Source organism: Ursus americanus, chromosome 3 (assembly GCF_024610735.1).
Source record: "Ursus americanus isolate L20-20 chromosome 3, mUrsAme1.1.p, whole genome shotgun sequence".
NCBI classification, from domain to species: Eukaryota; Metazoa; Chordata; class Mammalia; order Carnivora; family Ursidae; genus Ursus; species Ursus americanus.
In genome coordinates this window covers 53087875-53111804 of record NC_142129.1, presented here as the reverse complement: position 1 = coordinate 53111804, position 23930 = coordinate 53087875, and the positions used below count along the sequence as shown (strand labels likewise).

At 35.4% G+C, this 23930-nt stretch overlaps 1 protein-coding gene across 1 annotated transcript in view; it reads left to right on the top strand.

Moving 5' to 3' along the window:
- The window catches only part of ABCB5 (ATP binding cassette subfamily B member 5), a 120662-nt gene that overhangs the window by 49127 nt on the left and 47605 nt on the right, over window positions 1–23930 (top strand). Inside the window, exons 14-15 of the mRNA XM_045793653.2 lie at window positions 8691–8852; window positions 13463–13597. Coding sequence (XP_045649609.1) covers window positions 8691–8852; window positions 13463–13597 — 297 coding nt within the window. The remainder of the gene's footprint in view (window positions 1–8690; window positions 8853–13462; window positions 13598–23930) is intronic.

The window sequence follows — 23930 nt, the reverse complement described above, 5'->3', positions numbered from 1 at the left end:
TTTATTATTATCAATTATTAAGGGAAAATGGAGATATTTCAGATTATAAAAAGAAAACATTATACTATTGAGTACTATTCCATATTCCTAATTAGGTAGTACATGTGGCCTCATCTCATCAAAGAGTTTAGATTTTGAATGTGTTTTACTCTCTAAGGAGTCTTAACCTAAGTGTGTGTGTGTGTGTGTGTGTGTATACACAATTGAGTAGATCCCTGCAAACTGAAAAGAAGAGGTTGAGTAGGAGGTAAGTAACTTATTAAATATGGCTTCTAAGAGGCTGATATTTTGCTATTTGCCACTCCATTTTACAAAAGAGAAAGCATTTTCGGACAGGTGAAGTGACCTGACAATAATTCTACATTGTTCAGCTATGGAATCAGTGTTGACTCAGAAGAATGGCATGCCAATTGGCTTTCAACATCATAACAAGGTAGTTAAGACACCAAAAATCCTGTGTTTCCATAAAACTACCATAAAGACCTTCTTATAGGTCTTTATGGTCAATTAAAATTCAGTAGCTCAAAGAGATGGAAATTTGTAAAACAGTAACGAGAAGTTTTTTGGACCATATTCTTGGAGTTCTAAGGTACTAGGGTTTTCCAGGAGCTTCTTTCTTTTAAGATTTTATTTATTTATTAGAGAGAGCAAGAGAGTGCACAAGCAGGGGGAGGGGCAGAGGGAGAAGCAGACTCCCCACTGAGCAGGGAGCTCGATGTGGGGCTCGATCCCAGGACCCTGAGATCATGACCTCTACCGGAAGTCAGAAGCTTAACTTACTTGAGCCACCCAGGTGCCCCTCCAAGGGCCTCTTGAGGAGTGGAGGAAGGTAGAGAGATAGGGTGGATGAGCAGCACCACCCCAAAAATTCAAATGGCAACTAACCATTAATCTGTATGGTTAATTTAAAGCTATTAAGTTTCCACATGTGCTTTTATTTGATAAAAGGATTTTGCAGCTTAAAAAAAAAAGAATCTGAAGACCACAAGACTCTATTGCATCATAGAGTATATGTCATCAGTGAGCCCCAAGTTCACCTGAGCAAACCTGCTAGGAGGCAGTCAGTGGGAACTTGCCTTCCATAGGTTTCCCATCCCTTGTTTGCTGTGGGACATGAGAACTCTGTGTTTACAGGCTTCTTCAGAGAGTACATTACCCCTGTTAATTGACCCACCAGTCAAATTCAGGCCCTCTCAAATGCTCACAGCTTTACATTGTTCTTTCTTTTCCTTCTGCCCACCTTTATTCAAGGCACATGACCACCACTGGTGAAAAGCTAGCTAACCTCCTCAGGCCCTTATCTCTGTCCTAGCATTTCCATGAGGTATGTTTTAAAACACCCTCTATTTCAAAGTGCAAGCTAATTACCTGGTGATTTATTGTTGTGCATGGCATTGCAAAGTAATCTAAAAAAATGCCTGCAAAGTGTCAAGTAGAGACGTACCTTCCTGTTGACTTTTTTTTGGTTAAATACTTAATTGTCTGGCTTTTAGCTTTGTTTAAACTATAAAGAAGAAGATACTAGGAAGTTTCTTTCAAATTGGTACTCTCTAGGAGAATTAATAGCAAAAAAGACATACTGAAAATCTACCACAGCTTCTCTGAGACATCTGAAAAATCAGTGGAATGGATTCTACTACCTCCCTTATTTTTACAGTACTTCTTGTTAGGAAACAAAGCATCAGCTCAAATTTCTTTGACCAGTTTTCTAGGAGGTCTTGACTTCCAAAATTTCTCCTATGTTTTAAGTCTGAAACAATTAGTGTTGTTTCCTACGGCCAGTACATCAGTTTTAGGTCACATTTGGGATGATGTAGTGGAGCTGTATTTTTGTAGTGCACTTTATAGTACCTTAAGTGTGTAAGATAATTGGAAGCCCATTTTATAGGTTTTTCAGAACATAATTTTTTTCCCTTTTTATTTTGTAATTTTTTTAAATGACCTCTACTCACAATGTGAGACTCAAACTTAAAACCACAAGATCAAGACTGAAATGCTCTACTGACTGAGCCAGCCAGGGACCCCTAGTTTTTTCCCTTTTAAAGTATTAGGCATTTTTGTGATTTGAAAGACTCGGACACTAATTCATGCTATAATAGATTAACTGTAATATAATATATACCTTAACTAAATATAGTTTAGACCATGAGCCTGGCAGAGTAAAGATGGTACAGATGGGTAAATGCAGGCCATTCCAGTCTGCAGAAACATTAATGCTCACTAAGGCACAACTGCAGAAATGTCATCTCTTACTGTCAGTTTTCAGATGTCAGACAATAGCATGAACTTTTGCAAAATAAGTAAACTTGTTCTATATGTAATGGCTAAGAAGTCAAGAAATATTAGAAGAGAGGTCTACAAAAATGCCTGTGAAGGGGGCCTTCCATGAAGAAAAGGTCTAGAATAATACAACTTGCATCAGGAAACTTCATAATTCTGATTATGTCATGAGGCTGCACACCATTCTCAAATCTTTTCTAATTGCAGTCTCCTAATTGATTTTACAACATCCTTTTCCCTACATTCCCCCTAGAGTATCTGTGTTATATGTTTACTTTAATATTTTTAAGTAAATTCCATACATATTAATTTGCTTTGAGAAGTGTTTAATAGTATTATGAAATCATTAAGCTAATTGGTAACATCTTACTGCCTCATCAATAAGGTTTGAGATCTGGTTGCTTTTAGAAAATAACGTTTTTCACCTCGAGGGAATGTAATTGAATAAATGAGAGAGATACAGGCCAGGAGCCTGAGTATCTGAGTGTTTTCACCTTTGCACTTGTAGTCCTAATGCATGCCTACTCAACAACCCCATCCTTATGTTCATTCCCCTTTAAGGTGCTGGAGGCCAGTCTCAAGGTCTCCAAGACCCAGAATACAATTAAACTAGAAGTTTGAATGGGAAACGTGAGATTGGTATAGGCTCAATGTCTTACCTCTAAAAACTAGGCCCATCAGACTAATCCTAATTGAGGGACATTCTACAGAGTATCTGACTGGTATTCCTCAAAACTATCAAGTTCATAAAAAATAAGGAATGTCTGAGAAATTGTCACAGCCAAGAGGAGCCTGAGGAGACATGATGGCTAAATGTAATGTATTGAGAGGGGGATCTGGGAGCAGACAAAGAATAGTAAGTAAAAATTAAGGAAATCTGAATAAAGTTTGGAGTTCAGCTAATAATGTATTGATACTGGTTCATTTATTGTAACAAATGCACCATAGAAATGTCAGATGTTGACACTGGGGGATATTGTGTGAAGGGTACATGAACACTGTAGTATCTTTGCAAATTTTCCCTAAATCTAAAACTATTCTAAAATAAAAGTTATTTAAAAAAAAAAAAAAACTAAAGCAGGGGCGCCTGGGTGGCTCAGTCTTTGGACGTCTGCCTTCGGCTCAGGTCATGATCCTCAGGGTCCTGGGATCGAGCCCCACATCGGGCTCCCTGCTAGGCGGGGAGCCTGCTTCTCCCTCTCCCACTCCCCCTGCTCATGTTCCCTCTCTCGCTGTCTTTCTCTGTCGGGTGAATGAATAAAATTGTTTAAATAAATAATAAATAAAAATAAAAAAGTAAAGCAAAAATTTTTTTACCAATTTTATTGTACCATTCATTGGGATGTTTTTATATAGCAACGCTTAGAATTACCACATACAAGTAAATAGGAAACTGAGGAAAACAAAAAGCAAACAATAAAAACTCTCTTCCCAACTATCTTTCACTCGTTAGTTTAATAAAATGTCTATATATTTGGCAATATGAAAAATAAAGGAAGCACTAAGTTTTTAGTGTTTTGACCTCTTTTCTGCGGACTATGTTACACATAAATAAAATCTAGAGAAACTCACATATGCTTGTAAGTGCCAATTAACAACATAATTATGTGTACATTATCAGACCTTGCAGCAATTAAGAAAAATAAATCTTCCTACCTAAAATACAGTTAGTTGCTCCTCAATCCACTTTCTCATTACATTTGCATAAAATTCATTAAAATACCTTAATCCCAGTTAGGATTTGTAGAGAACTTCAAGAATGGCCAACTTGGGTGCTATAAATACGGATGCTTCTTTTGTTTGACATTTTTTAACAGCTTTTTTGAGATTTAATTAAACTGCACATATGAAAGTATACAATTAGAAAAGTTTGGGCATACATGTGCACCTGTGAAACCACCACAATCAACATAGTGAACCAATCACTTCCCAAAATTTTCACATGCTTTTTGTAAACACTCCATCCCAACCCTCCCTCTCCCAGCCCTGCCCCACTCTTGTCAGCCACTAATTTGTTTACTGCCAGTATAGATTACCATGTATTTTCTAGAACTTGTATAAATGGAATCATACCATTATGTATTCTGTCCTGCCTGACTTCTTGCACTCAGCATAATTGTTTTTGGACCTGTTCATGTTGTGAAATGTATCAAGAGTTCCTCTTTATTGGTGAATAGTATTCCATTGTATGGATGTACCACTGTTTGAGCTCATTGGTATTGATGCCCATTAAAGTTATTTAGTTTGTTTGCAGTTTTCGGATATTACATATAAGGTTGCTCTAAACATTCATATGTAAGTCTTTCTGTGGATATGCACTTTTATTTCTCTTGGGTAAATATCTAGAATTTAAATGGGTAGAACATAGATTTAAATTTTAAATGAACTACCAAATTATTTTCCTTTTACATTCCTAAAATATATGAGAATTACAGCTACTCCACATACTTGCCAACACTTGGGATAACCAGGATTTTAATGTTAGCCTTCAGAATAAATGTGTAGTGGTATTTCATTATTGGTTTAATTTGCATTATCGTGATGACTAATGATGTTGAACATTTTTATGTGCTTCTTGACTATCAGTATCTCTTCTTTGTTAATGTGTCTATTCAGATGTTGTGCCCATTTTTTAATTGGGTCATTTGTTTTCTTATCACAGAGTTCCGAGAGTTCTTTATATATTCTTTGTATTTCTGGATACAACTATTTTATCAGAAAAAAGATTGGAAAATATTTCTTCCCATCTGAGACTTGTCTTTCCATTCACTTAAGAGTATCATCCAAAGAACAGAACTTTTTAGTTTGGGGAAGTTTTATTTATAATTTTTTCTTTTATAAATCAAGCTTTTAGTGTTCTATTTAAGAAACTTTTGTCAAATCCAAGGTCACAAAGATTACTTCCTACATTTTTTTCTAGAAGTATTATAGTTTTAGTTCTTACATTTAGGTTTGGGATCAATTTTGTGTTAATTTCTGTCCACTGTACCAGATATGGTTTGAAGTTTGTTTTATTGTTGTTTGTTTTGTTTGCATATAGACTTGCAGTTGTTCCAGCACCATTTGCTGAGCAAAATGTCTTTTCTCTGCTGAATTGCCTTTGCACCTTTGTGAAAAATTGAATTTTCCACGTATGTGTAGGTCTTTTTCTGGACTCTCTGTTCTGTTATATTGATGTATTTGTCTCTTTATGGCTTATTTTCATCTTCTGTATCTAATTGGTTTCTGCTTGGATCTTTATTTCCTGTCTTCTGCTTATTTTGAGTTTAACTTGCTCTTTTGTTGCTGTTTTCTTAGGCTGAATCTAAGGTCATTTACTTGAGAATTATTATTTGGTTTCCAAGTATTGGGGGTTTCCAGAAATATTTCTATATTAATTTCTAATATAATTCCACTGTGGTCAGAGAACATACTTTGTATGACTTGAATCCTTTTAATTTTATTAAGACTTGTTTTATGGCACAGAATATGATCTATCTTCGTAAATATTTTGTGTTGACTTGGAAGTAATGTGCATTTTGCTGTTGTTGGGTAGAATGTTCTATAAACATCAATTATATCAAGTTGGTTAATAGTATTAATCAAGTCTTCCTTATCCTTACAGATTCTCTATTTACTTCCATAAATTACTGAAAAAGGGGTATTGAATTATTTAATTGTTATTATGGACTTGTTTTAGCTTTCTTGCTTCTATTTTTATTTATTTAGTTTTATTGCTTTTAAGCAAAAATGAAATGCATTTATGTTAAATAAAATTAAGAAAATGGAGACAAAAAGAATACAATCCATAGGCCCAGTAATTAAATACAGGCACTCAGAGTATTTTGGTATATTTTTATATAGGTGTTATCTGTGGATGAATTTTTTAACATAGTTATAACATGATACATAAATTCCATATAATATTTTATCATTATTCTTTTTCCACATTATTATTTAATCTTAATAACTTGTTCTGAAAAGTTTTCTTCTCTTATAGACTTGGAATAGAATTTGAAAGAAATACTCATATGCTTTATCAAGTACATCTGCATGGAGCCACCCCTTTCAGAGACTAAAGAACACCATACCAGATTCTAGTACCAGTCCTTCCAGTGACTGGCTGAGGCTTGAGCAAGCTTCTTAACTTTTCTGAACTCCCAATTTCCTTTTCTGTAATAGATAAGCATAAAAGTGAGAGCCATAAAAGTAAATAGCAGTAATATAGCAGTACTACTAATAGTAATAATATTAGCTATCAGTTCTTGAGCAACAGAAAATTTTTAGTGTGCCTGTAGTATGCCAAAAGTATCCATTATTGTGCTAGGCATTTATAGAAAGTACATTATTTCAAGAATAGTCAAGACAGTCTTGTAGAGGAGCAATAAAGCTGGAAGACTCAGATTAACGGATATCGAGGCCTATTTTAAATCTGTAGTAGTTAAGACAGTATAGCATTGGTGCAATAATAGACAAACTGAATTGTAGAACAGTATACAGAATACAAAAACAGACACAAAGTAATGGTCACCTGATTTAATGACAAAGACAACTCTGCAGTGCAATAAAGTAAGGATGGTCTTCTCAGAAATGCTGTTGGGGCATTTGTTTAGCTGTATGGGAAAATGTACATTGACTCTTACTTTACATCACACACAGAAGTCAGTTCCAGATAAATTATAGATCTAAATATGAAAAACAAAATGATAACATAGTAAGATAAAAGATAGGAAAACATCTATGTGACATTAGATAAAGATTTTTTAAAATAGGACACAAAAAACATAAATTATACAAAAAGTTGATAAATTATACTTCACTAAAATTTTTTTAAATTCTATTCAGTAAGACATTATTAAGAGAGTGAAAAGACAGCCATTTGGGGGGGAAATCATTGTAGTATTATGTGACTAAGTCCTCATATATAGAATAAATAAGTCCTGAAATTGACAAGAATAAGACAGTTCCAACAGAAAACCAAACAAAATCTAACAATTCACAACAGAGAATATCCAAATTGTCACCAACCATATGAAAAGTTGTTCAACTTTATCAGTCATAAGGGAAATGCAAATAAAGCCACAATATGATAGTACCCACCTACCAGACAAAGACAGAAAGTACCAAGTGTTAGTGAGAATATAGAGTAGCCATAATTCTCCTGCACTTTTGGGAGTTTATAAATGGGAAAACCACTTTAAAAAGTTGTTTGGCAGAATCTAAAAATGCTGAGCAGTTCTTCTCCTCAGTATGTATCTAGTAGAATTCTCTACATATGTTCATCCAATAAACATGTATAGGAATCTGTTCATAACAGAAAAAAACCTGGAACTATCCAAATGCCAGTCAGCAATAGTATGGATAAATAAACGTTGGTATATACAATGGAATTTTGCTCAGCAATAAGAATGAATGATCTACAACTATATACAACAAAATGGATGAATATCAAAAAACATAATTTGAACAAAACTTCACAGACATAGAAGGGTATATATTGCATGGTTCCACTTGTATAAAATACAACAGAAAATCAACCTAATCTATGCTCTTTAGTCAGGATAGTGATTACCAACAACAGAAAATCAAAACTAATCTATGCTGTTTGAAGTCAGGATAGTGATTACCGTTTGTGTGGATGAGCGGTAACAATGATTGAAGAGAGCCTGAAGAGAGTTTCAGAGTGCTGGTAATGACCTTTTTTTAATCTGGATACTATGCATCTAGATGTATTTGGTTTGTCAAAATGCATTATCTATACATTTATGTGTACTTTTCCATATCTGTAAGATACTTGTGAAAAAGTTAAAGACATGTATTACCTTGAATTCATACCCAACTAGTTAAGTAATATCCCCGTTTTAGAGAGGAAGAAAATAGTGAGTTTGTTACTGAATTACTTTTAGTTACTAATAGCCAGCCAACTATTACATAGCTCAAATTAAATGATCTTTAGTTTTCTGTCTAGTTCAAGATACTATAATTTTATAAATCCACCAAATTAGAATCTAATTAACTTTCTGATTTTCCTTTTATTCTAATTTTTATTAGCCTTCCTAATCTATTAAAGTTCAAATTTCTATATTCACAGATAAGTTTCCTTGATATTTAAAATAATACTACAGGGGCACCTGACTGGCTTAGTTGGTTGAGCATCCGACTCTTGATTTTGGCTCAGGTCATGATCTCAGGTTCGTGAGATCAAGCCCAGTGTCAGGCTCTGCACTCATGGGGAGTCTGCTTGAGATTCTCTCTCTCCCTCTTCCTCTGCCCCTCCCTCCTACTTGTGTGTGCACTCTCTCTCTCTCTTTCTCTCAAATAAATAAATCTTTAAAAAGAAATAAAATAATACTTCAATAACCTTTCTTGAATATTGCTGTTTGTTATTTGTATTAATTTCATATTTATTTTCTATATTTACTGTTTGGTAGGCAAGCAAAGGTCGAACTACAATTGTCATAGCACACCGACTTTCCACTATTCGAAGTGCAGATCTCATTGTGACTATGAAAGATGGAATGGTGGTGGAAAAAGGAAAACATGCTGAACTAATGGCAAAGCAAGGTCTATATTATTCGCTTGCAATGTCACAGGTATGTTTATGTGACATAATGCTATGTTAGCAGAGGTTTTTTTTTAACTTTTCAGAGATCATACCACAGATGTCCTGAATCATAATCTTAGTTTTCACAAAGTAACCAAGGTTTATTTATAATTCCTTAATGAAGAGATTCAGTGTGACTAATATCCTCAGCATTGTGCTAGATAATATGGTGAAAATGAAAGAATTAATGAGTACATAGCACCTAATAGTTGCCAGGCACACTGCAGATAGGCTTCAAAGTTTGTACATGGCAGATCCAGAACAGTATAACTCTATATACTGTCATCTTTTCATTAGAACACAAATTTAACACACAATCCCCACTTAAATACTGAAAACTTAGCTACAGAGGCAAAATGAAGAATCCTGCATATGGATGTTACAAAATATAGAAGTAACCAAAGTTGGTGGGGATAAGGGGAGCTAGATTACCCATGGAAGGTTTCATGAAGAGGCCTTGAAGACTAGAAGGTGTGAGTTAGAAAAGGAGAAGTCTGCGTAGGTGGAACAGCAGCACAGAGGTAAGAAGGAACTTGGTGTGCAACAAACAGAAAGATCAGCCTTCCTTCCATGAGTAAAGATGATTGTTGGGAGAATAATCAAAAACAGTTGTATTAGAAAGCCAAGTCATGGAAGTTCTAAGGAACCAGGCAGAAGAGTTTTGTTGTTTTTTTTTCTTCCACTCTGACTTACCTTACTGTGTCAGAATCACCTAACACAGTGCCTGACACACAGTGGGCATTCAATAAATGCCTGCTGAATGAAGGAATGTACACACACAAATGTATATGTATATAAACCACATCTTCTCAGGTAGACCAGAAAGCTTATGGTAGCCAATCAAAAGAAGGCATGATAATGCTGGAGGCACTCTTGCAAATTTCTTTTTTTAGGATTCACATTTCTGCATGCCAGGTGATCTCACATAGTTTTTTCATTAGGACACATTAATGTAAATTATAGGAATTAGGCTGTAGATAACTTCCTCCTTCTGGCCCAGGCTTCTCTTGACCTGGAAGACAGTCTTTTTTTCAAGGGGTCATGTACAGACAACAAATCTCACCCCTTTGCAGTTTATTTTACTTCTGCAACTTTCTGATTATATTTTTGATGTCAATATTTATTTCATATATAAAGAACTTATACAACTCAACACCAAAAAAAAAAAAATCCAATTAGAAATGGGCAGAAGACATAAATAGACATTTATCAAAGGAAACATTCAGACGGCCAACATGAAAAGCTGCTCAACATTACTCATCGTCAGGGAAATGCAAATCAAAACTACAATAAGAAATCACCTCACACCTGTCATAATGGCTAAAATAAAAAAGATAAACAACAAGTGTTGGTGAAGATGTATGTGGAGAAAAAGGAATCTTCATGCACTATTGGTGGGAATGCAAACTGGTGGAGCCACTGTGGAAAACCGTGTGCAGGGTCCTCAAAAAGTTAAAAATAGAACTATCCTCTGACCCAGTAATTGCACTACTTGATATTTACCCGAAAAATACAAAAACACTAATCAAAGGGAAACATGCACCCCTATGTTTATTGCAGCTTTAGTTACAATAGCCAAATTGTGGAAGCAACACAAGTGTCCATTGATTGAAAAATGGATAAAGAAGATGTGGTGTATATATACAATGGAATATTATTCAGCCATAAAAATAATGAAATTTTGTCATTGGCGACAACATGAATGGAGCTAGAGAGTATAATGCTCAGTGAAATAGTTCAGTCAGAGAAAAACAATACCATTTCACTCATATGTGGAATTTAAGAAACAAATAAACAAAGGAAAAAAGAGAGAGAGAGAAACCAAGAAAGAGACTCAAACTTTTAAAGAACAAACTGATGATTACCAGAGGGGAGGTGGGGGGGGAGGGTAGGGTAAATTAAATAGGTCATGGGGATTAAAGAGTACACTTATCATCACCAGCACTGAGTAATGTATAGAATTGTTGAATCACTATATTGTATATGTGAAACTAATATAACACTGTATGTTAACAATACTGGAATTAAAATTTAAAACTTAAGAAATAATATTATTTCACAAATTAGGAAATTTAGAAAGTTATGACCCTCCATCTGCTCATCAAACTTAAAACTTCACATTTAAAACCCTAGCTTTCTCCACAATCTAGAATGAATTATTTTTAAACATCTGCTATAAAGCAGTGATAATAAAAAAAATTTGAAAATATAATCTTATATTGATTCAAAAACTGCTAGCTCCAATTTTATTTCACATTAGGCCACATTTTCCTTTAAAAATAAGAGTTAGCTGTTATATGGCAGTTGAATTTGCATGATTTTCATTCCACAGTAGACTTAATAATTTATGAAATTATGAAGTTCAATATTTTCAAACTAGTAAGTATAATAATAAAAGAAAATAGCTATGGTTAAATTAACCCTGTTTTGAGATTTTTTTTTTAAACCACTACACTCAAATCTTTCTTTGAAGTAATATGTCTTTATTTTTCATTATAATTAAACAAAAACTCTATTAGGTCTTAGGTAAAAGAGTTTCACAATGTAAGGAAAATAAAAATGGAGTGTTTGTGGTATAAATGTATAAATATTTAAAACACCTTGTTCAAAATGGATTAGTAGTCTCTCATTACCTAAAATAATGTTCATTCTGATAAAACAATACCATTTTTAATATTCAATGAACAACTACAATATTCTAGGTAGTGCATAGTAAATATAACATCCATGATATTTACATAGACAGTAGCTCATTTCTGAAACTCTAGAAGTGCTTATTTGCCACTATGCCTATATTGTCCAAATGAATCAGTTTATTAGAATCCATGATGATCATAAGTACTAAGAAGAGAATCAATCCCAAGAAACAGTATAGCAGTGGTTAGGATTGTGGGCTCTGGAGACACTGTTAATTTGAAATCTTGATTCTGCCGCTTAATAGTTTTAGGACCTTAGGTGAGTTCTTTAAATTCACTGTGCCTCAGTTTTCTAACCTTTAACATGAGGAAAATAATAGTAACTTATTTATGAATTACTGTGAGTATTAAATAAGTGATTGATATAAAGTGCTTACTAAATTTTATTGTTGGCATACTAAATTTTATTATATTATTAATATTACCATTATCCAATCAAACTTTTTATAAAAGTTCAAACCGTGAAGATTAATGCTGTAATTATTTATCTTGAACATACATGATTATTTTCAGACCTATTCCTTTTCACGTGAAAAATAAATAAAAACAGGTAGAGATAGACACATACCAAAACTTCCTGTCATCATTATTTTGTCAAAGAACTTGTCTTTGACTTGTTAAAGAACCATCTTAGATAAATTTATTTTGAGAAGGGATCAAAATTTTATTTTAAACTTGCCACTAAGTAAATAGCTCCTGAAAAAAGCCAAATAAAAGATTTCTTTCATGGTAGATAAATTTATAGAAAAAAGAGAAAGTGATAGCATAGAAGAATGTCTGATTGAAGATGTTAGGATACTATAAGGCTTGAGGGCACGTATTGCATGGTGCACTGGGTGTTATACGCAACTAATGAATCATCGAACTTTACATCAAAAACCAGGGCTGTACTGTATGGTGACTAACATAATATAATAAAAAAATATTACTATTTAAAAAAAAAGGATACTATAAGGCTGGTTAAAGTGTACTGTACTTTGAAATGCCTGATTAACAGTTGTTAAGCTTGTCAAAGAATCACAGTCACTGGATAGCCTTCCATGTGCATATTCTCCTTTGCACCTAAATCCACCTAAGGCTTTCTGTCTCTGCTCCACACCCTGGTCTGGGACACCATCATCCAAATTGAGCTGTTCATTTCTGTCTTGTCTCCCTCCCCATCTCTTCATGGGGAAGCCACAAATTTACTCACACCAGATTCAGATGAGCAGAAAATATGTAGTTCCTTTATTTCACTAAATTTGGTCTCATATCTCTGAGTAGCGAAAAAAACAAAAACTAGACTTAGAACAATCTGGTTTAGAACTTCATCCTATCCTGTAATTTAAACAGTTTTTTTGTTTTTGTTTTTGTTTTTTAAGTTAACTTGATGACTCTGGAATTTCTTATTCTCTAGGAGCTGGTCCTACTGATTTTGCTTTCTGAACAGTTTGGAATGGGCAGCAGTTGCAGGCCTGGAAAGTCTCCTGAGATATCTCTCAGGCCCAGGGCCAACATCACATTTAAGTGCCTAGCTAGACATTATAAATTTATAAGCTCCATAAAAGGCTACGAAAAAAGAGTCAGAAAGAGTATCTTTGAGTCATCTCCCTCACAAAGCTCTTTTTACTAAAATCTGTCCCTACTAGTGGAATAATTGTTTTGAACTAAGGCATTGTTTTCTCCAGTTAATTATACAAGTCTTTTGAAAAGAAGGCATAATAAGCTATTGTCACCCACTAACATTTTAGTATAAGTTGGACTTACTAGCTCTCTATCAAGCCTGAAAACTTCAGCAAGAGCTGCACAAGAATATATCACTTTCAGTATCAGAGGCAATACAGTTTTAGAGGGATGCTCAATAAAAGTCTTTCGAATTCTGAAAACATTATTCTAATAGTAACATGTATATTCTTCACTTAAGGATATTAAAAAAGCTGATGAACAGATGGAATCAATGTCTACTGAAAAAAGTATCAACTCAGCTCCTCTGTGCTCTCTGAATACCATCAAGTCAGACCTTCCTGACAAGTCTGAAGAATCCATCCAATATAAAGAGGTAATGGTTTAACTATCAACAAGTTTTATCCACATGTTCTCCAATTAATTTTTATTTAATTCTTGTAATATTTAGAATTTACAATAAAATATTACTATAACATTAAAGCATAAGTCTTTCCCAAACTTCACTATAGTATCACTGTGATGCTCTAAGAAAGTGGCCCTCAAATAAGACCATTTATGTCACAGGTCATTTGGGGGCAAGAAAATTCTTAAGAATGGGCTTGTTCTTCTTTTTCTAGTTCCTTTAGGCATAATAGGATTTGGCTAGTAAAAATTAAGAGAACTCTTAAGAATGCAGAGGTAGCAGATAAAAGTAGCAACCACTACTGAGGTTGAAATAGAGGCCCAAGGAAGAGCCCTAATCCTTCTCCCCCAGTCAAGGCTGAGATTCATGCCTTACTTCAGAGGGCACAGCTTTGGTTCACTGGATGGCAGTGAAGTTGCTAAGGTACCTCACTGGTGGGGTTTGCTGGAAATCTGTCCTGTTGCATGCCAGAACCTACTAGGTACCAGGAGAAGCTACAGGGCACTGTTGAAACCAGGAGCTGGAGAGGTTGCCCTCTGTAGGAGTCAAGTACAGTACCATGTGTAGGTGGGTGCAGGCATTAATGACCTGAATAAAATACAGGCTGATGCTGTCTGGGTCCCCTGGTTACACCTCTCCTGGCCAAGCCAAGAGCTGGAGAAAGCACTTGGTGGCCAAACATAAGAGAAAACTGTACTCAGCAGGCACCTACTCTGACAAAACTGTATAAGCAGAGCAGCAGAGAGAAAAGCTTATCCTGGAGGAGCCTTCCCAGAAAACCACCAGAAAGAGCAGGAAGTAAAATTCCCTCCTCCTGCAATTTTTTCCCAGTACCTTCAACAGACAGGGCTTGACATCTTACTAACTGGTAAAAGAAAAATATTTATAAGGTAAAAGGATGAATTTGGACCCAAGAGGTAATAAATCAGTAACCAGGACAAAGATGGTATTATTTTAAATAGGGGGAATAGCTAATATAAGGGCCTGGAGTTGGGGGTATCAGTGACTAAGAAGAGAAGGATGGGCAGAGAGTTGTGTGAGACACTCAGGGACCAGATCTTACAGCACCTTGTAGACCATAATATCAGTTTTAGATTCTTTTCTTACTCTAACAGAAAGTCATCAGGGGTTTTTAACCAATAATCCATGACCCACAAGGAAAATCTGGATAGAATTCAGAGGCAACTATCCTGAATATAAAAAAAATCATAACTTTTTCCCCACCTATTATTGATAAAAATTTAATTTTATTATGAATATAAATAACAAACTACATTAGTATTACCAGTGCCTATGATGTCACCAATGAAAATCACAGAATTTTTTTTTAAAGATTTACTCATTTATTTGACAGACAGTATACATGAGCGGGGGAACAGCAGAGAGACAGGGAGAGAGAGAATCTCAAGCAGACTCCCCCACTGAGCTCAGAGCCAATGTTGGGCTCGATCTCACGACCCTGAGATCATGACCTGAGTCAAACTCAAGAGTCACATGCTTAACCGACTGAGCCACCCAGGCACCCCTAAAAATCACAGAAATTTTGATATCGCATTACAGTTGCTATAGATATGTTACAATCATCACTATTATATCTTGTTATTTAATGTGCTAATAATGAAACACAAGCATAACTATCACAACTTTGAATTTTTTGTTAAATATTTTGAATACTATATTTTGATCAGTTGGTTTTCTTTGAGACCTATGGGTTATTTAGCCCATTGTTACAAATTCTTCTCATAAGGAATCCTCAGACTTCACCAGTCTTCCAAAGGGTTCATGACACAAAGCAGGCTGAGAACTATTGCATTAAGAGGGTCTTATTCAGAAGAGTGCATGAACTGATTTATCTGATTTGACTGCTGTGTGGAGAATGGTGTTTGGGAACCAGAGTGGGATCAAGGACAACAGGGCAGGGAAGAGATGATGCTGGTTAAGTAATAGACCTGATGGACCTGATTAAAGCTATCTAATGAAAAATCAATTATAGATGGAGAAGCAACTAGGATAGGAAAAATTTTAATTTAGGTAGGAAAGCAGTAACCAACAAAGGAGCCTAAAGAATAACTGGAAAATAAAAGAAAAGCCAAGAGAGTGTGGTATCACAGAGGCTAACAAAGAAAACTGTTACAGCTATAGGAAACAAACTGAGGGTTACCAGAGAGGAGGGGTAAATGGGTGATGGGCATTAAGGAGGGCACATGATGTAATGAACATTGGGTGTTATATGCAACTGACGAATCACTGAACTCTACCTCTGAAACTAATAACACACTATGTGATAATTAATTGAATTTAAATAAAATAACCTTTTAAATAAATAAATAAATAAATTTAATTTTCCCTTGTTTCCTAAAAAATTTTTTTAAAAACGGGGCTCCTGGATGGCACAGCGGTTAAGTGTCTGCCTTCGGCTCAGGGCATGATCCCGGTGTTATGGGATCGAGCCCCACATCAGGCTCCTCCGCTATGAGCCAGCTTCTTCCTCTCCCACTCCCCCTGCTTGTGTTCCCTCTCTCGCTGGCTGTCTCTCTCTCTGTTGAATAAATAAATAAAATCTTTAAAAATATAAAAAATAAAAAATAAATTAAAAAAAAAGAAAAGTGTTACTAAAAAGCAAGAGATCATTTGTGTCAATTGCTGTGAAAACCAGATGAAATTAGAGATTTCTGCTTCCAACCAAGGTAGGTTAACAGGGACTGGATTTACCTTTTGGCTTGAAACACCTAAGAAATGGAACGAAACATGTGAAACAGTTTTCTAACATTGGACATCGGGCAGAACAAGATTATGATCTCTGAGGAAAGGGAAACAAATGAGGAGAATCTTATCATTGGTCCAGGTTACTGCCTGGGTTGTTTCTAAGCCTCAGAGCTAGGACAGAAAACCCATGCAGAACCCAGGAAGCCAAAATAGTGAGCATCCCCAGAGCAAAGAATGAAAAAGAGAGCTTCTCAGAGTTCCAGCGATTTCCATAGGTTCTCCATTGAGTTTTCATCTGAGTACTGATCAGCACATTTATTAAGAAAACTGATAAAGACAGAGGAAAGATCTACCCAAAAGGATGAAAGGAACAGTCCTTTCACACAGGTTCACAAAGGGTCAGGAATAGTTCTTATTCTTTTTTAAGTTTTTATTTTAATTCCAGTTAGTTAACATACAGCGTTATATTAGTTTCAGGTATACAATACAGTGATTCAACACTTCCATACATCACCCGGTGCTCATCAGAACAAGTGCAATCCTTAATCCCCATCACCTATTTAACCCATCCCCTTCCCTCTGGTAACCATCAGTTTAAGAGTAATTCTTATTAAACCAGCCAGAATGAGCAGTCGCTAAATTAATGGGTTGTTGAGTTGGATATTAAGGAAAATATTACCCTGGGAGGCGGGGGCAAGGGGGTAGAAATAGCCCCCTGCTAAATGCAGTTCTGAGCCCAACTAACAAAGCCTAAAAGCAAACCTCAAAACGAACGAACTATTTCCAAGTAATTTAAATGTGTTCCAGTACAAAGCTCAATAATATATGTAAGAATTCAAAAACACTGGGCACCTGGCTACCTCAGTTGGTAGAGCATGCAACTCTTGATTTCAGGGTTGTAATTTGAGGCCCATATTGGGTGTAGAGATTACTTAAAAAATAAAATTTTGGTGCATCAGTTGGTTAAGCGTCTGACTTTAGCTCAGATCATGATCTTGGGGTCCTGGGATCAAGCCCTGCATAGGATTCCTCACTCAGCAGCAAGTCTTCTTGACCCTCTGCCCCTCCACCACTTACACCTGTGTGTGCGCACTCTCTCTCTCTCTCAAATAAATAACTAAAATCTTTTAAGAGAAATAAAATCTTAAAAAAAGAAGGAGAGAATTAAAAAAAAAACCCAGTGAGTAAAATTTAGTGTCTGGCATCGAATAAAAAATCACCAGACAAGTAAAGAAGGAGGAAAATAGTTCCCAAAATGAAGAGAAACTAAATCAACAGAAATAGACCCAGAAGTGACACACTTGGTAGAATTAGTAGGAATAATAAACAGTTATTATGATTATATTTTATATGTTCCCAAAGGAAAGGCAAAAACATTTGAATGAACAGTGAAATTTTTCCCCAAATTTGGTGAAAACAAAAAACTCACAGATCCAAGAAGCTTATTAATAAATTCCAAATGCAAGACACATAAGGTACACTATGTGAAGGCACATCATAATAAAATTGCTTAAAACCTGTAATAAGAAGAAAAATTTAAAACAGCCAGAGAAAATCAGCATAATATGTATAAAGGGGAAAAAATAAGAAAATCACTAACTTCTCATTAGAAACAGTGCAAACATTTGCTGCAACATGGACGGCACTGGAGGAGATAATGCTAAGTGAAATAAGTCAAGCAGACAAAGACAACTATCATATGATTTCTCTCATCTATGGAACATAAGAACTAGGATGATCGGTAGGGGAAGAAAGGGATAAAGAAAGGGGGGGTAATCAGAAGGGGGAATGAAACACGAGAGACTATGGACTATGAGAAACAAACTGAGGGCCTCAGAGGGGAGGGGTGGGGGAATGGGATAGACCTGTGATGGGTAGTAAGGAGGGCACGTATTGCATGGTGCACTGGGTGTTATACGCAACTAATGTATCATCGAGCTTTACATCAGAAACCGGGGATGTACTGTATGGTGACTAACATAATATAATAAAAAATCATTTAAAAAAAAAAAAAGAAACAGTGCAAACAAGAAGACAATAAAGTGATATATTTAAACTACTAAAATGAAAAAAAGCTCAAATTAAAATGCTGCATGCAGAAAAATATTTCTCAAAATTGAAGGCAAAGTACAGAATTTTTCAGGGGAAAAAAAGGCTGAAATAATTTATCACCAGGAGACCTACACTACCAGAAATGTTAAAAGAAGGCCTTCAGGCAGAAGGAAAATGATACCAAATGGAAATCTGAATCTACACAAAGGAATGAAAAATATCAAAAATAGTAAATAGATGTGTTAATATAATAATGGTTAATAGTGATTAATTTAAGTAGGCTTCATGCCCAGCATGGGCCTTGAACTCATGACCCTGAGATCAAGAGTCTCATGCTCTACTGACTAAGCCAGCCAGGTACCCCAATACTGTTTTTTTAAGTATGTTTTTAAAATAATTTACTTTTCTTTTTTTTTTTTTTAAAGATTTTTTATTTATTTATTCGACAGAGATAGAGACAGCCAGCGAGAGAGGGAACACAAGCAGGGGGAGTGGGAGAGGAAGAAGCAGGCTCATAGCAGAGGAGCCTGATGTGGGGCTCGATCCCAGAACGCTGGGATCACGCCCTGAGCTGAAGGCAGACGCTTAACCGCTGTGCCACCCAGGCGCCCCAATAATTTACTTTTCTAAGAAAAAAATAACATTATGGTGTAAGGTTTATAACAGAAATATAAGTAAAAATGTGTAAAAACAATAGCCAAATGACTAGCAAGGAGAAATGGAAATATTCTATTTTAAGGTTCCTAAATGATATGCAGTATTACTTGAAGGTAGACTGTGATGTTAATAGTAGTCAAAGTTAAAAAAAAAAATAGTAGTCGAAGTTGATTTCAGAGCAAAACAAACAAACAAACAAACCAGGAATAAAGAGGGTTTTTTTTTTCATAATTTTTAAAAGATCAATTTATCAAGAACCAAAAAGAGCAATAAAAATTCACAATTTTATTAGAGATTTTAAAACCTCTCTTAACTATTGCTAAAACAAGGAGACAAATATTCAGCAGGGATATAGATGACTTTAATAGCACTCTCAACCAGCTTAACCTAATAGACACTTATAAGACTCCACCTATAAGGAGAAAAATACACATTTTCTCAAATGCATCTGAAACGTTTATCAAGATAGACCATATTCTAAGCCATAACACAGGTCTCCATATATTTTTAAAAATTCAAATAATGCAAAGTACATTACTTAACCAAAGTAGAATTACATCAGAAATCAAAAACAGAGGGACAGCTGGCTGGCTCAGTTGGTAGATCGTGCAACTCTTGATCTCAGAGTTGTAGGTTCAAACCCCACATTGGGTGTATAGATTAGTTAAAAATAAAATTGTTAAGAAAAAGAAAAGAAATCAAGAACATAAAGTGGCCTGGAAATCTTGAAATACTTGGAAGCTAAGCAACTCACTTCTAAATAATGCATGGATCAAAGAAGAAATCAAAGGAAAAATTCAAAAGTATTTTGAACTAAATGAAAATGAAACCAAACATAATTAAAATGTGCCCTGTGGTCCAGCAATTGTACTACTAGGTATTTACCCAAAGAATACAAAAGTACTAATTCAAAGGGATACATGCACCCAGCTGTTTATAGCAGCATTATTTACAATAACCAAATTATGGAAACATCCCAAGTGTCCATCAACTGATGAATGGATAAAGAAGATGTGGTAAATATACACAAAGGAATATTACTCAGCCATAAAAAAGAATGAAATCTTGCCATTTGCAATGACACAGATGGAGCTAGAGTATTATGCTAAGCGAAGTAAGTCAGAGAAAGACAAATACTGTATGATTTCATTCATATGTGGAATTTAAGAAACAAAACAAATAAGCAAAGGGTAAAAAAGAGAGAGAGAAGCAAACCAAGAAACAAACTCTTAACTACAGAGAACAAACTGAGGATTACCAGGGAGGAGATGGCTGGGGGGATGGATTAAATAGGTGATGGGGATTAAAGAGTGCACTTGTCATGATGAGCACCAGGTGATGTATGAAAGTGTTGAAACACTATATTGTACACCAACTGGAATTTAAATTAAAACTTTAAAAAAATAACTCGAGTTTTAAAAAAATGTATAAGATGAGAGTTAAAGTAGTATTGAGAAAGAAATTTATATAACTAAACCCCTATATTATATAAAAAGGAAAGACCTCAAATTAATAAACTTACCCCTTAAGAAACGAAAAGGGAGAATATAATTATAAAAAAAAATCAATGAAATCCAAAGCTGGTTCTCTGAAAGCATCAATAAACTGAAAAACCACTGGACTGACTGAATAAATTAAGAAAAAACACACAAATACCAATATCAAGAATGAGAATGGTAACATCACTACAGGTTCTACAGATATTAAAAGAATAATTAGATAATCTTATGAAAACATTAATGAAAATAAATCCTTCAACTCAGATGAAATGGACAAATTCTTTGAAAGGCACAAACTACCAAAGCCCACTCAAGAATAAATTAATTTAAAAAAGAGTAAATTAATAGCTTGAATAATCTTACATCTATTAAAAGGAAATTGAATTTGTAATGAAAACATTTTCCCCAAAGAAATGTCAGGCCCAGTTGGCTTAACTGGTGAATTCTACCAAACAGTAAAGTGAAGAGGAAGGAGCTCTTATTTTATGAGACCAATATTACTCTGGTATTAAAATTAGCAAAGATGTTACAATAAAACAAAATTATAGATAAATATCCAACAATGAACATAGACGGAAAAATTCTTAACAAAATTTTAGTAAATCTAATGAATACTATATAAAAAAGAATAATACATCATCACCAAGTAGGATTTATCTAAGATGTACAAGCTTGGTTTAACATTAAGAAATTAACATAACTCCTCTAATTAAAAAAAATTAAAAGAAAAATACTGTCTAATCATCTCAATCACTGCAGAAAATTCATTTGACAGAACGCACTGTCTATTCCTGATAACTCTCAGAAAACTAGGAATTGAAAGAAATTGTCTCAATCTGATAAAGGGCATCAACAAAAAATCTACAGCTAAAATCAGTCTCAATGGTGAGAGACTAAGATTAAGAACAAGGCAAGGATGTACACTTTTCACCACTTCTAGTCAACATTGTGCCAAGTTCCAGCCTGTGCAATAAGGCCAGAAAAAAAAAAGGTATCCAGATAGGAAAGAAAGATATAAAACTGTCTTTATTCAGAGATAACATGATTATTTATGTAAACAATCCTATGGAATGTACCCCAAAAAAGGTACTAAAACAGGTAATTGAGCTTAGCAAGGTGGCAGAATACATGATCAATATATAAAAATCAAAAATAGGATTGAAATTTTAAAAATAAAGTCATATATAGTAGTATCAAAAATATGAAATACTTGGGAATAAATTGGATAAGCAAAAATTATAAGATCCACACACCAAAATACATAAAATATCACTAAGGAAAATGAAAGGAGACCTAAATAAATTGAAGAATACACCATGTACATGAATAAGAAGATTCAGTATCATCGAGGGGGGTGTGGTGGAGTAGTAGGAGACCTAAATCTCATCTGGTTCCAGGAATTCAGCTAGATAGCTATCAAACCATTCTGAACACCTATGAATTCAACAGGAGGTCGAAGAAAAGAATAGCAGCAACTCTATGAACAGAAAAGCAACCACTTTCTGCAAGGTAGGACATGTGGAGAAGTGAATCTGAGGCGATATATGGGAAGATAGACCGCACAGGGGAAGGAGCCTCCGTTAGGCGGCTACTGGCAAGTGATAGAGCAGCGGAGCACAAAATCAGAACTTTTATAAGTCTGGTCCCGTGAGGGACGTCGCTCTGGTGGCTAAGAGGGGGTTTGCTGGAACAGTGTGGTCTCAGGACCCTTGGGATCACAGAAAGACTGAGGGTGCCTAAGTGCTGCAGAGCTCCCAGGTATCAGCGCGGGGAAGCAGGCTGCAAAGAGTGATCCTGAGGAGTGGGCTTTCTGCTCGGGGTTGCCATAAACCGTGATCCAAGGCACAGTCATCAGGCCACTGCTCTTCAAGTAGGGGCCGAACAAGTGGCAGATCAGGGAGAAAAAAAAAGAAAAAGAATCTATACTCAGAAAACTATAAAATACTCATGAAAGAAAGTGAGGAAGATACAAAGAAATGGAAAAAACATTCCATGCCCATGGATTGGAAGAACAAATATTATTAAAATGTCTGTGCTACCTAGAGCAATCTACACATTTAATTCAATCCCTATCAAAATACCATCAACTTTTTTTCACAGAAATGGAACAAATAATCCTAAGATTTGTATGGAACCAGGAAAGACCCCGAATAGCCAGAGGAATGTTAAAAAAGAAAACCAAAGCTCGTGGCATCATTCTGGACTTAAAGCTCTATTACAAAGCTGTAATCATCAAGACAGTATGGTACTGGCACAAAAACAGACACATGGATCAATAGAACAGAATAGAGAACTCAGAAATGGACCCTCAACTCCATGGTCAACTAATCTTCAACAAAGCAGGAAAGACTATCCAATGGAAAAAAGACAGTCTCTTCAACAAATGGTGTTAGAAAAATTGGCCAGCCATATGCAGAAGAATTAAACTGGACCATTTCCTTACTCCATACACAAAAATAGACTCAAAATGGATAAATACCTAAATGTGAGACAGGAATCCATCAAAATCCTTGAGAACAGGCAGCAACCTCTTCGACCTCAGCCACAACAACGTCTTCCTAGACACATCGCCAAAGGCAAGGGAAGCAAGGGCAAAAATGAACGATTGGGACTTCATCAAGATAAAAAGCTCTTGCACAGTAAAGGAAACAGTCAACAAAACCAAAAGACAGCCAACAGGAAGAAGATATTGCAAATGACATATCAGATAAAGGGCTAGTATCCAAAATCTATTAAGAACCTATCAGACTCAACACCCAAGGAACAAATAATCCAATCAAGAAATGGGCAGAAGACACGAACAGACATTTCTGCAAAGAAGTCATCCAAATGGCCAACAGACACATGAAAAAGTGCTCAACATCATTCAGCATCGGAGAAATACAAATCAAAACCGCAATGAAATACCATCTCACACTGGTCAGAATGGCTAAAATTAACAAGTCAGGAAGCGACAGATGTTGACGAGGATGTGGAGAAAGGGGAACCCTCCTACACTGTTGGTGGGTATGCAAGCTGGTGCAGCCACCCTGGAAAACAGTATGGAGGTTCCTCAAAAACTTGAAAATAGAGCTACCCTACGAACCAGCAATTGCACTACTGGGTATATACCCCAAAGTATATACAAATGTAGTAATCTGAAGGAGCACCTGCACCCCAATGTTTATAGCGGCAATGTCCACAATAGCCAAACTATGGAAGGAGCCCAGATGTCCATCGACAGATGAATGGATAAAGAAGATGAGGTGAGTGTGTGTGTGTGCGTGTGTGTGTGTGTGTGTGTGTGTGTAGACACACACACACACATACACAATGGAATATCATGCAGCCATTAAAAATGAAATCTTGCCATTTGCAACAACGTGAATGGAACTAGAGGGTATTATGCT